This window comes from Chelonia mydas, chromosome 1 (genome assembly GCF_015237465.2).
Source record: "Chelonia mydas isolate rCheMyd1 chromosome 1, rCheMyd1.pri.v2, whole genome shotgun sequence".
Taxonomy (NCBI): Eukaryota; Metazoa; Chordata; order Testudines; family Cheloniidae; genus Chelonia; species Chelonia mydas.
Genome location: NC_057849.1, coordinates 43,275,875 through 43,289,940, shown reverse-complemented (window position 1 = coordinate 43,289,940; position 14,066 = coordinate 43,275,875). Strand labels below are relative to the sequence as shown.

The window sequence follows — 14,066 nt, the reverse complement described above, 5'->3', positions numbered from 1 at the left end:
TGTCCCGGAAGTGGATCTCTTGTGTGGACTGGTCCAGGCTGAGGTTGATGGTGGGATGGAAATTGTTGAAATCACAGTGGAATTTCTTAAGGGCTTCTTTTCCATGGGTCCAGATGGTGAAGATGTCATCAATGTAGTGCAAGTAGAGTAGGGACGTTCGGTCTCAGGCTGGAGTCCAGGCTCTATGACCCAGCTCAGCCTTTCCCCTCTGCCTCCCGCTGCCAGAGCTTTTCACTGACATGTAGTTACACACCACAGTGTGAATGAAGCCTGCTTCTCACTGTGGCGTCCAGCTACTCATGCCAAAAGTGTAATGTAGACAAAAGTAATGTAGATGTCACCAATATGTTTGTATTAGTGACACTGGGGGAGATGCCCTGCCCGTGATCTGCCCACAGAAAGGACATGCCAAGGCGTGATCCCTATGTGGATCAAGGGCCCTACGAACCTTGGTTCTCTTAAACACAATAAAAGAAGTTCCCAAGGCAAGGTGTGTCCCACAGTCATTAACCAGTTTGCATGAAACAGTTTAACCAGGCATCTCTTTTGTTGTAATTTGTCTAACTTTGCAGCAGGATAGGACTTCGTTGCCGTTGGTTCCAGTATTAAAATGCATCTTAAAAAGTCAAGTATTGAAAAGTAACTAGAAGCTCTGTTCAATGTCATTTAAATAGTCCTAGGGTAATGACAGATAATTGTCTGTGGGTAATTGCCTGGGGTGTGAAGGAGTTTGGTAGTAGCTATGGCAGCTGGATACCACCTGAGGATCTTGCTGTATGGGGTAATCCTGCAGTCAGTGAAGATAGCTCCAGGGCACAATGCAAAGCTGCCCTAATTTGGGGCAGCATATGGGCCACTGGCTTCAGTTATTTAAGGCCAATCTTGCAGTCTTTATCCAAGCTGACTTTCATTGAGATTGTTGCCTGAAGATTGCAGGATTCTGGCCCTTAGAGTAGAACAAGCACACTTAAAGCATTTGTTTGCAAGTGTGAATTCACCCTTATAAGAATGTTTCATAAATCTTCTTTCCTTGCTAGCATCCAGTGTGAATGTGTTCTTTGCTAAAAGATGTCTTAAACTTCGTAAATTAGTCTGTGCACCTTCAGTTACAGACAGGGAAGTCCACCCTGTATTTCTGTATACCATGTCATTAGCATATAACCGTGCTTATGTTAAAACACAGTGAGTTATGTTATCATACTGGATCTGAGTTGCACAGGATCCTGGAAGTACCCCAATGGGAAGAGGTCTATACTCAAACGTAATTCACATTTAAAAAAAACAAATTCTGGAATAAATGTGTCTGCTAGCGTCTGGTCACCCCATCTCAAAAAGGATATAGTGGACCTGGAAAAGGTTCAAAGAAGGGCAACAAAGATGATTAAGGGTCTGGAACAGCTTCCATGCAAAGAGAGATTAAAAAGACTGGGAGTGTTCATCTTAGAAAAGAGATGACAAAGGTGAGATATGACAGGAATTTATAAAATCATGACTGGTGTGGAGAAAGTGAATAAGGAAGCATTATTTCCACCTTCACATAAAAAATAGGGGGTACCTGATGAAATTAATAATCAGCAGGTTTAAAACACACAAGAGGAAGTACTTTTTCACACAATGCACAGTAGATCTGTGGAACTTGTTGTCATGAAGCCAAAAGTATAATAGGGTTCAAAAAAAAGAATTATATAGGGTTAGGGAGGACAGGTCCATCAATGGCTATTAGCTAAAATGGTCAGGGATGTAGCCGCCTGCTTGGGTCATCCATAAACTCTAGCTGCCAGAAGCCGGGACTGGATGACGGGTGGATCACTCAGAATTGCCCTGATCCGTTCATTTCCTCAGAAGCATCTAGCATTGGCTATTGTCAGAGAGAGGATACAGGGCTAGATGGACAATTGATCTTTCCCAGCATGGCTGTTCTTATGAGAGCCCGGAACCTTGAGCGTCCAGTCTCAACCCTGAACTCATTTAATTGTTGAGATGGGCACTTAAAGAGGCTAATTCAGAGGATGAGCTTTTCTTCCCGCAATCCAAACTCCACTATTCCCACCAGCTTCAGTCTCCTGCTTCCAAGCAGCTCACATTGGCAAGAAGCTCTCCAGCAAGTCACTGAATCAAGCTCTTAAGGATCTTCACACTGAAAAGAATTTTCTCCCCAGCACAATGAGGCTATTTTCCTTCTCAACAGATATGCCAGTAGCACCTGGTCATCTATCACAGGGGCCATTCTACACTGTGCTCCAGCCAAGTTTCACTTTAAGGCCTGATTTAGGAACAGGACTCCCTGAGAGTTTTCAGGCTCTCTGAGAAAGTTAAACGGGACCCTCCTCAAGTCCAAGTGCCCATCAACTTTCAGGTCATATTACAGTACTTAGAACTCCTTCTCCCATTGTTCCTTAGAGTATGAGTATTAAGGTCTTCTTCAAGTGATGGTCCTTATGTGGATTCCACATGTGGATGTGCATGCATGCCATGCACCTGGGTCCAGAAATTCTTCAGAACCATGTCTGTTGACCTGCACGTGCGCAGTAGCCTCCCTCATATTCCTGACCGAGGGTATAAGAGGCAGTGCGGGTTGATGCCTCTCCAGTTCCTTCTTACTGCCATATGGCCTGAGTCAGAATCATGTCCTTCTTCAATCCATGCATAACCTGTAAAGTAAAATCTTTGTACATAGTTGTATATCTTAGCATAGTACTTATAGTTAGTATAGTATATAATTAGTATAGAATAGTCGTGTGTGTGTCCCCACAGTCAAGGGAGATCCTCTCTGGTCCCGGGACTATGCCCAGAGTCCCACGGTTCAAGAATTGCAACTCCTGCCCTTGCTCCTTCTCCACCAGAGACGAGCATCCATGGTCCCTGTACTGTCTGAGTGAGGCACATCTCTCTGCAAAGTGCAGTATCTGTCGATCCTTCTTTCCCAGAACTAGAAAGGCCCAAGAGCTGTAGCTAAAAAAGTTCCTGGTGGAGCAGGCGATGAACTGTGGTGTGCTGTTGTCTGTCTCTATTAGGCCAAATGGCTGCATGCACCTGCATGACGCCATTTGCCAGACTTCACTTGTGGAGTCTCCAAGCTTGGATCCACTCCACCTACAAACCAAACATGGATCGCATTGACTCCCCCATGACTGTTCCCACCAGAGTTCTCACCTCCTTTGCTTGGTGGTCCAACCCAAACAAAGTCATGGTGGGGATTCCCTTCAGCCCTCCCATTCCAAGGGCCAACATCTTGACAGATGCTCCCTTATGGGGTGGGAGTGCTCACCTGTACTACCACATTGCTTGGGATACCTGGACCCCAAGAGAGGCCAGGCTACCCATAAACTTACTGGAACTGATAGCAGTCCGGCTTGCATGCAAGACCTTCCTTCTCCTCATACGCTCACTCCATGTGGAGATAATATCACCACAGTGGTCTATATAAAGAAACAGGGAAGAGTGAGATCTCATCTCCTCTGCCTGGAAGCAGTCAGACTTTGGAACTAGTGTATCAGAAACCACATTAGAGTACAGGCCGCATATCTCCCAGGTGTTCATAACTCCCTGGCAGATAAATTAAGCAGCAGCTTCTCTGTAGACCTTGAATGGGAGATCCATGACACAGTTCTAGCCAACACATTCACACAATGGGCCAGTCCACTATGGGACCTCTTTGCATCCCAGACGAACAGGAAACTTCCTATGTATTGCTCCACGGGAGCCACAGGCTATAATTTCTAGGGTGACGCTCTCCTGAACAGACAACCTCAGATATGCCTTTCCTCCCATCTCCCTACTACCGGAAGTTGTTTGGAAGAACCATTGCAACAGAGCCACCATCATCCTAGCATGCTACTGGACCAGTCAGTTCTGTTTCACAGAACTCCTAACAATGGCTGCATGCCCACTTATCAGGATCTCCAAACGCAGGACAGGGGGAAAATCAAGCATCTCAACCCAGGTTCACTCCACCTCCCGGCCTGGTGTTTGGATGTGCATCGGAAATAGAATGCTCAGGCTCCACCCTGTTCAGGAATTACTTAACCAAAGTAGAAAAGATTCTACTAGTGCCTGCTACCTGGCTAAGTGGCGGCGCTTTTCAGCCTGGGTACGTCACCACGAACATTCACTTGATACTGTGGGCTTTCCAGTTATCCTAGATTATCTCCTCTCCTTAAAGCCTTCAGGTTTGGCCCTTAGTTCACTCTGGGAACACCCAGCCACCATCAGTGCCTTCCTCTCTCCAGTGGAGGGATAATCTTCTCATTACGCACCTGGCTACTGTACGATTTATGAAGGGCTTGATCAGGACCTTCCCACCAGGCATTAACCCTATGCCTCAATGGGACCTTAACCTTGTTCATAGAATCATAGAATCATAGAATATCAGGGTTGGAAGGGACCCCAGAAGGTCATCTAGTCCAACCCCCTGCTCGAAGCAGGACCAATTCCCAGTTAAATCATCCCAGCCAGGGCTTTGTCAAGCCTGACCTTAAAAACCTCTAAGGAAGGAGATTCTACCACCTCCCTAGGTAACGCATTCCAGTGTTTCACCACCCTCTTAGTGAAAAAGTTTTTCCTAATATCCAATCTAAACCTCCCCCATTGCAACTTGAGACCATTACTCCTCGTTCTGTCATCTGCTACCATTGAGAACAGTCTAGAGCCATCCTCTTTGGACCCCCCTTTCAGGTAGTTGAAAGCAGCTATCAAATCCCCCCTCATTCTTCTCTTCTGCAGACTAAACAATCCCAGCTCCCTCAGCCTCTCCTCATAAGTCATGTGCTCTAGACCCCTAATCATTTTTGTTGCCCTTCGCTGGACTCTCTCCAATTTATCCACATCCTTCTTGTAGTGTGGGGCCCAAAACTGGACACAGTACTCCAGATGAGGCCTCACCAGTGTCGAATAGAGGGGCACGATCACGTCCCTCGATCTGCTCGCTATGCCCCTACTTATACATCCCAAAATGCCATTGGCCTTCTTGGCAACAAGGGCACACTGCTGACTCATATCCAGCTTCTCGTCCACTGTAACCCCTAGGTCCTTTTCCGCAGAACTGCTGCCTAGCCATTCGGTCCCTAGTCTGTAGCGGTGCATTGGATTCTTCCATCCTAAGTGCAGGACCCTGCACTTATCCTTATTGAACCTCATCAGATTTCTTTTGGCCCAAACCTCCAATTTGTCTACGTCCTTCTGTATCCTATCCCTCCCCTCCAGCGTATCTACCACTCCTCCCAGTTTAGTATCATCCGCAAATTTGCTGAGAGTGCAATCCACACCATCCTCCAGATCATTTATGAAGATATTGAACAAAACCGGCCCCAGGACCGACCCCTGGGGCACTCCACTTGACACCGGCTGCCAACTAGACATGGAGCCATTGATCACTACCCGTTGAGCCCGACAATCTAGCCAGCTTTCTACCCACCTTATAGTGCATTCATCCAGCCCATACTTCCTTAACTTGCTGACAAGAATACTGTGGGAGACCGTGTCAAAAGCTTTGCTAAAGTCAAGAAACAATACATCCACTGCTTTCCCTTCATCCACAGAACCAGTAATCTCATCATAAAAGGCGATTAGATTAGTCAGGCATGACCTTCCCTTGGTGAATCCATGCTGACTGTTCCTGATCACTTTCCTCTCATGTAAGTGCTTCAGGATTGATTCTTTGAGGACCTGCTCCATGATTTTTCCAGGGACTGAGGTGAGGCTGACTGGCCTGTAGTTCCCAGGATCCTCCTCCTTCCCTTTTTTAAAGATTGGCACTACATTAGCCTTTTTCCAGTCATCCGGGACTTCCCCCGTTCGCCACGAGTTTTCAAAGATAATGGCCAAGGGCTCTGCAATCACAGCCGCCAATTCCTTCAGCACTCTCGGATGCAACTCGTCCGGCCCCATGGACTTGTGCACGTCCAGCTTTTCTAAATAGTCCCTAACCACCTCTATCTCCACAGAGGGCTGGCCATCTCTTCCCCATTTTGTGATGCCCAGCGCAGCAGTCTGGGAGCTGACCTTGTTAGTGAAAACAGAGGCAAAAAAAGCATTGAGTACATTAGCTTTTTCCACATCCTCTGTCACTAGCTTGCCTCCCTCATTCAGTAAGGGGCCCACACTTTCCTTGGCTTTCTTCTTGTTGCCAACATACCTAAAGAAACCCTTCTTGTTACTCTTGACATCTCTTGCTAGCTGCAGCTCCAGGTGCGATTTGGCCCTCCTGATATCTTTCCTACATGCCCGAGCAATATTTTTATTCTCTTCCCTGGTCATATGTCCAACCTTCCACTTCTTGTAAGCTTCTTTTTTATGTTTAAGATCCGCTAGGATTTCACCATTAAGCCAAGCTGGTCGCCTGCCATATTTACTATTCTTTCGACTCATCGGGATGGTTTGTCCCTGTAACCTCAACAGGGATTCCTTGAAATACAGCCAGCTCTCCTGGACTCCCTTCCCCTTCATGTTAGTCCCCCAGGGGATCCTGGCCATCTGTTCCCTGAGGGAGTCGAAGTCTGCTTTCCTGAAGTCTAGGGTCCGTATCCTGCTGCTTACCTTTCTTCCCTGCGTCAGGATCCTGAACTCAACCAACTCATGGTCACTGCCTCCCAGATTCCCATCCACTTTTGCTTCCCCCACTAATTCTACCCGGTTTGTGAGCAGCAGGTCAAGAAAAGCGCCCCCCCGAGTTGGCTCCCCTAGCACTTGCGCCAGGAAATTGTCCCCTACGCTTTCCAAAAACTTCCTGGCGCAAGTGCTTCTGTCAATACCCACAAGTCTGCCCTTCGAACTTATGACAGCATGCACCATGATGATCCACCTGACCATGAAAGTGGTGTTCTTAGTTGCCATCACTTCAGCCAGAAGGGTCAGCAAGCTAGGAGCCGTGATGGCAGACCCTCCTCATGCAAAGTACAAGTATTTCACAAAGAGAAGGTCTCCTTTAGGTTACACCCCAAATTCTTCCCCAAGATTGTTGCTGAGTTTCACATCAATCCATCAATACATTTACCTGTATTTTTCTGAAAACCCCATGCTTCTGCTGAAGACAAGCGACTTTACTCCCTCATTGTCAGGTGTGCCCTGGCGTTCTATCTGCAAACAACCAAACCCCTCAGAAAATCTCTGAGACTCTTTGCTGTTTTGTAGCATTCTAAGTATCCCAAAACTCACTTAGAAATCCTCTCTGAGGATATGGCTTGATCCCAAGATCTTTCTGCTAAGGCAACAAACTTTCCCTGTCCTGGGGGCAGTGTTCCCTCTAATTTTTCCAACCCATGTGCGGAATGAATTTTGTTATGTGCACCAATATGGAGGTGATGTGCCACATAACACATAACAAAATTCATGTGGTGCGGGTGGGGCCGAGGGGTTTGGAGTGTGGGAGGGGGTTCAGGGCTGGGGCACAGGGTTGGGGTGCAGGGGTGTGAGGGCTCCAGCTGGGGTGCAGGCTCTGGGGTAGGGCCGGGGATGAGGGGTTTTGGGTACAGGAGGGTGCTCCGGGTCTACAGTAGGGAGAGAGGACTCCCCGCAGCTCTCTCTCCCCACAGCCGTGGCATCTCTGGGGCTGGAGCTGCAGGATAGGCGCCTGTCCCCCATCCGCAGCCAGTCTGGGCCAGGGGAGGGCTGCCCCAGCTGCGCCTGGCGCCAGACCGGGTTGCTCCAGCCATGCCTGGGCCTGGGCTGTGCTGCTCCAACAGGTCCAAGCACCCCTGACGCAGCAGGTCCAGGCCGCATCACCATTGGGTTGGGGGAGGGGCACCTGGCAGGCCCCCAGGCAGGTTCCCTGAGCGCCTGTACAGCACTAAACAGGCTGCTGCATGGCCACGCAGCTTACAGGGAACTTAGCCTGGGGGCATTACAGCTCACTCAACGCAAACACAAGCTGCCTCCACAATATCCTTATTGGACGTTCCACTGCAGGACATTTGCAGGGCAGCAACTTGCAGCTCTTTCCACATGTTCTAACTCAAGCCGCACCTGCTTGATTAGGAGAGGTAGATGCACTGGAGGGTAGGGATAGGATACAGAGGGCCCTAGACAAATTAGAGGATTGGGCCAAAAGAAATCTGATGAGCTTCAACAAGGACAAGTGCAGCGTCCTGCACTTAGGACAGAAGAATCCCATGCACAGCTACAGACTAGGGACCGAATGGCTCGGCAGCAGTTCTGCAGAAAAGGACCTAGGGGTTACAGTGGATGAGAAGCTAGATATGAGTCAACAGTGTGCTCTTGTTACCAAGAAGGCCAATGGCATTTTGGGCTGTATAAGTAGGGGCATTGCCAGCAGATCAAGGGACACGATCGTTCCCCTCTGCTCGACATTGGTGAGGCCTCATCTGGAGTACTGCGTCCAGTTTTGGGCCCCACACTACAAGAAGGATGTGGAAAAATTGGAAAGCGTCCAGCGGAGGGCAACAAAAATGATTAGGGGACTGGAACACGTGACTTATGAGGATAGGCTGATGGAACTGGGATTGTTTAGTCTGCGGAAGAGAAGAATGAGAGGGGATTTGGTAGCTGCTTTCAACTACCTGAAAGGGGGTTCCAAAGTGGATGGGTCTAGACTGTTCTCAGTGGTACCAGATGACAGAACAAGGAGTAATGGTCTCAAGTTGCAGTGGGGGAGGTTTAGGTTGGATATTAGGAAAAACTTTTTCACTAAGAGGGTAGTGAAGCACTGGAATGGGTTACCTAGGGAGGTGGTGGAATCTCCATCCTTTGAGGTTTTTAAGGTCAGGCTTGACAAAGCCCTGGCTGGGATGATTTAGTTGGCGATTGGTCCTGCTTTGAGTAGGGGGTTGGACTAGATGACCTCCTGAGGTCCCTTCCAACCCTGATGTTCTATGATTCTATGATGGCAGTACTACAAGCATCTCTGCTACCAGCTTCCTCACACCCTCCTCCAATCAGAATATCATTTGTCAATCACCCACATGTGGAATACATTTGGGGACCATGAAGTGAAGAAGAAATGGAGGCTACTTAGGGCTTGTTTACACTACAAAATAAGGTAGACTTAAGTTAGGTTGACCTACAGCCACTGTAGTAATCAAATCAGCTGTTTGTGTACCCTCCTTCCGCCGGTGATGCGCATCCTCACCAGGAGCACTTGCACCAACCAAAGTGGGGCATTATGGGGCGTTGACAGCCGGAGTCTGGGGCTCACAGCTAGAGCCTCCCCCACCTGGCGTCAGGGCTGACTAGGTGTCAAGGACATTGTTGCCCTGTTCTGCCGATTCTCATTCCTAATATTCCACAGGAACACGCCTCGTTTTAAAATAGTTCCACGTTTCACAGGAGTCAGTTTTTGAGCCTTCCCTTTTACTATATCAATAATTTGGCATCCCCTGGGTATTGTCAGAGACCTGAAGTTCTTTCTTGACAGAACTTGAGAGCTTAAAAAAAAATCAAAATGTGTTTGTCAGGATTCCCATTCTGTGCTAGCCAAAAGGATATGCATCTCGGAGACTTACCCCAGAATATTAAAGCTTGCTCCACTCAGGATACATTAACCTCTTGACTGAGAAAAATCAATAAGGTTTGCCAGGCTGTCACCTGTGTATATATACACAATCACCCATTTCTCTAGGGTAGATGAAGGAGCATCTTCAGATGTTGCAGCTGGCTGTAATGTAGTGGGTGCAGTCCTCTGGAAACACTAATCAGAGTTAAGGCTAAGATTTTGTCATGGATATTTTTAGTAAAAGTCATGGACAGGTCACGGACAATAAAGAAAAATTCATGGACGCCCGTGACCTGCCCATGACTTCTACTAAAAATATCTGTGACAAAATGTGGAGCTCAGCTGCAGGGTCCCCACACTGCCTGCAGCGGCTCAGCAGCTGCGGGGGCCACTCCAAGCTCTGGGGGCCCCCACCGCCCGCGGGAGCTTGGAGCTCCAGGGGCCCCCACTGCCCGCAGCCACTTGGAGCTCTGGGGTACCCCTGCAGCCCTTGGTGGCCGGGAGCTCTGGAGGGCCCCCACGGCAGCCAGGAGTTCTGGGGGGCCCCCTCTGGGTGACTTGCACAACTTCTGTGAAAAAATTGTAACCTTAATCATAGTCTCCTCTCGGATTTAGCATCTCACATAGTCTGGGTTTCTCAAGTTCTGCTAGGCATGATATTACAGACAATGAGAGACTTGAGCAGAAAAGCAAATTTGTACTTACCAGAGAATTCTGTTTCTGTGATGTCCTTACAGCTTCTCCACCAAGAAATCAACCCATTGTCTTGTTCTCAGTAGTAATTAATATTTAGCTCCGACATAATGCTTTTCATACAAAAGAGGTCAGTATCATTTGCCCCATTGTACAGATGTAGATTATTAGTGTGGTTGTCATAAAAAAGAGAGTTATTGCCTGGTTAGCATGGGCTGCTCTAGAGAGGAGGGAAGAGTGACAAAAACTTAGCAAAAAGAACAGGAGTACTTGTGGCACCATAGAGACTAACAAATTTATTTGAGCATGAGCTTCGTGGGCTACAGCTCACTTCATCGGAATTTGGTAGTCTCTAAGGTGCCACAAGTACTCCTGTTCTTTTTGCGGATACAGACTAACATGGCTGCTACTCCAAAAACTTAGCAGCAGCTTGTCCTAATCACGTTGGTGACATGGCCCATGTTCCAGAAGAGGGGAGACACTTCACAGAAATCTAATTTGCTGGTAAAACCAAAGTGCTCTTCCCCCACAGCGCCAGCAGTGTTATATAGTAATGTCTAACTGTGATTATCATCTTTAACTGATTCCATTGTGCCTTTGTTCTCACTTTTTCAGATGGGTATGCATTTTCTCAAGAAGAACACGGAGTTGTTTCTCAGTCTCAAGTTGTTCGATCCTACGACACTACCAAACAGAGAGCTGGAGTAGAATAACACAGTTCTTCCCTTGATTGGTGGTGGGAATAATGAGATTTGGATCAATGCATCCACTGTTAACACATCCTTGACTAAGGTTGGCAGCAGCAGCCAAAACACCGGAACACTCATTTCTGTGGCCTTAGCCAACACATTTGTTATGTATTCCCCCTGCAGACCTTGAGCACACATTGTGGGGAAATCATTGTTTTAAATCAATTGCAGTGCTCTGCCTAACTTTTGTTTATGTTGTCATGAAGCATTTGACTGTGCTATGTGAGGTGTGAAATTAAAAACATTATGTTTTACCACTATTTAAAACAGCAGTATAAATTGTTCTGGGAGAAAAGTAAAGAATTTATGTTCCATGAGAAATTGGCCTTTGCTTAATTGGAATAGGGGTACTGACATTTCCTGTTTTGTTACCCATAGATTAAGTACACAGAGCTGCATGTAAGTCTTACCCTATAACAGTCACTGTTTACTTTAGCTGATAGAATTTTTAAATGGATAAATTAGGTATAAACTTTTTGATTGAACAAAACAACACAGTATATGGTAGGCTGGGAAAGCTAAGTGTTTATTTTGCATACCTGGTCATGACAAATTAACACAGTATGGCAATTAAGTCTATAAAATATTTCACCACCTTTTTACAGGATTCTTTATGGCTTTATCTTAGCTTTCTTTAAAAAACGTATTCACCTGGACAGTATCTATTGTTCCCACAGGTTGCATGGCAGGACAGGTGCAGTGATTGCATGCATTCTGCACAGGGAACATCCAAAAATATACAACCCCTTTCCAACAGTTTTGTGCATTGTACTTGAATGAGAACTTCAAATCTGGGCATGAGACATCCCTTTTTAAACTATATAACAAAACATCAAGAACTGAAATGCTCAGTGTATCTTCCATGTTATTCTGCAGCAAGGAAGCAACCTCCAGCAAAGAGTTGGGTACTGGAAGGACTATTGGGATTCATAGGAAGTGGGCAGGGACAGAAACTGCTTCAACATTTCCTCCCAATGCTGAGGTTCACACTCTCCTTTCTAATGTCTGAAAATCTGGTGCCTTTACATCCTCTACTGGTGGATTCTATGTAAACTCATGGGACAAGAGTACATCTTGGGCTGTCACGTGCCAAGATGTGCATAATGTCTGCGCAAGAAGGGAAAGGCTGTGGAAAAGAGATCAGTGCGCGTTACCAAATCCTCTATGGCCATGGAGTGTGGAGGGAACTCGTACCCCAAAAAAGCCAACTTGGAAATGGGAAAAAAAGCCTCTTTCTGCCCAATGCTTTGGAGAAACTGTTTGAGGACATTTCATCCTTTTGAAAAGCTGACCCCCCCCCGCCCGCTCCCCCCCCCCCCAGCACTGCCACAGCTGCTTTGGAGTAGGTGAGGGATGATTGCATCAGTTCATGTTGTCACATAAGAGCATTGCTAGTCATGATGGGAAGAGAAGACCAGCTGTTTGTGGGTTCAACTGCGCCAGTTCCCTTCCTAGATCTGATCCAACTGAGTACTCCCCAGATTTCCTGAGATATGTTCTGAATCCAGCAAGCTGAAAGGAATGCTGGTTTTACTGACTTACTTTCTGAATGGGACGGCCTGCAATGGCCTATGTTGGAAGTATGCAAAAATCTGAAAGAAGTGGGGCAGAAGTAAGAACTGAATAGAGCCCTTAGAAAGCTAACACTGTCCTCCAGACGAGGCCTATTAATTTTAGTCACCAAACCAGGTTTTTGAATAGCATAAAGTAAATATTGCTGCGCAGTTTGTGTTCAGCCAACTTTCTCGGTTATTGCATAAGCTATACATGTGCACTTAATAAGCCGACACTGTTTTTGCCATACTGACCATCATCCAGAACGTTTATTGATTTAAGTCTATTTGAAAGTAATAGAGATATGAATATTTATGCTCAGCAAGCAAAAGCAAAACACTAGCCTGGCTCACTGACTTAAGGGTCTTGAGTGATCTCCAGCACTTGAACGCCACAGTTCAATTCCCAGTGCCACCTCTAGGGCCTAGACTTCTCTCACATTGAACAGTAAATTTTCTGGTCCTACAGCACCAGGCAGGATTGGTCTTGGATTAGGGTGATGATTTGGAGGGAAAAGTCATCACCTTCTAGTTGCAGTGCTAATGAGGGAATTATGCAATGAGTGAAACTTGCAAGTAATTTGCCACAGGCATGAATGTCAAGGGGCTCTCTCTCTGTGTTTGTGTTTGTGTGTGTGTGTGTGAGTGAGAGAGAGAGAGAGAGAGAGGTATGAGACATAAAGGAGAGAGTACAAAGAGGGCGAATAAACAAAAGACAAAACCTGATCTCAGGCATATTAGAACCTTTTTGTGCCAATCCAACACATTAAACATTTTCTTTTTATTCAGAAACTAGTCCTGCTTAAGAATTACACAAGGTAAATCTGCACTTGGACAAAGCTGATGTTTCTTCCATTTCCAACACCACAGAGTAAAATTATCTTCCTACACGGACAAAAATAAGCCTTTGTATGCTAAACTACACCGCAAATGTTAATATTTTTTCAGAGGGTTTTTTAAAAGTATGTGAAAAAGTACATAAAAATTGTACAGACAATAATGCAAGCTAAGCTCATGCATTGAGGGGAGCATAGAAAGACCCCATACTCGCTTCAGTTATTTGTTTAGTGCAACAAACTTTTGTGCAGCAAAATGAGGGATGCTGTGGAGGAGCAGCTGTCAGCTGCTGTGATTTATTTTACTAGCACAGACTATGGGCTGTATCTTTTTGACCCAGCTGTACATGGAGGTCAGAGAGTGTCACACACAAACCCTCGCTAGAGTGAATAGTGGATTGAACTGAGATACATACGCTGATGTCAGCTCAATGGAAACTACACATGGGCCTGATCACACAACTATACAGTATGTGACATGCGGACCGGTAGGTCAAATTTTATCATTAGTGAAGGACCTTACTGTGGATCTGGGCTAATCCTGCAGCACCCACCCAGGTCAAGACCTGGCATTCTTCTTGTCCTTTGGAGTCATTACCAGCACTGATCTATTGTTGTAAGCTATATCCTGGCTGTTTTAGTTCCTTGTCTTTGTGAACAGTGATTAGGTGTATTCCAGCACGTATTAGCAAAAAAGAGAAGCACAACAGCTCTGTATCAACAAAAGTCCATGTTCAATCACAGAGCTGCGTATAGCAGCAGGAGTAGCCTTTGAAACAACATGGTGAAA

At 46.4% G+C, this 14,066-nt stretch overlaps 1 protein-coding gene across 3 annotated transcripts in view; it reads left to right on the top strand.

The window, feature by feature from the left end:
- The window catches only part of ATP8A2 (ATPase phospholipid transporting 8A2), a 652,386-nt gene extending 641,239 nt beyond the window's left edge, over nt 1-11,147 (top strand). For all 3 annotated transcript variants that reach the window (XM_027821585.3, XM_043530953.1, XM_043530957.1), the window contains one exon: nt 10,754-11,147. In XM_027821585.3, coding sequence (XP_027677386.3) covers nt 10,754-10,851 — 98 coding nt within the window. In that variant the 3' untranslated portion in view covers nt 10,852-11,147. The remainder of the gene's footprint in view (nt 1-10,753) is intronic.
- Nucleotides 11,148-14,066: the final 2,919 nt, after the last annotated feature.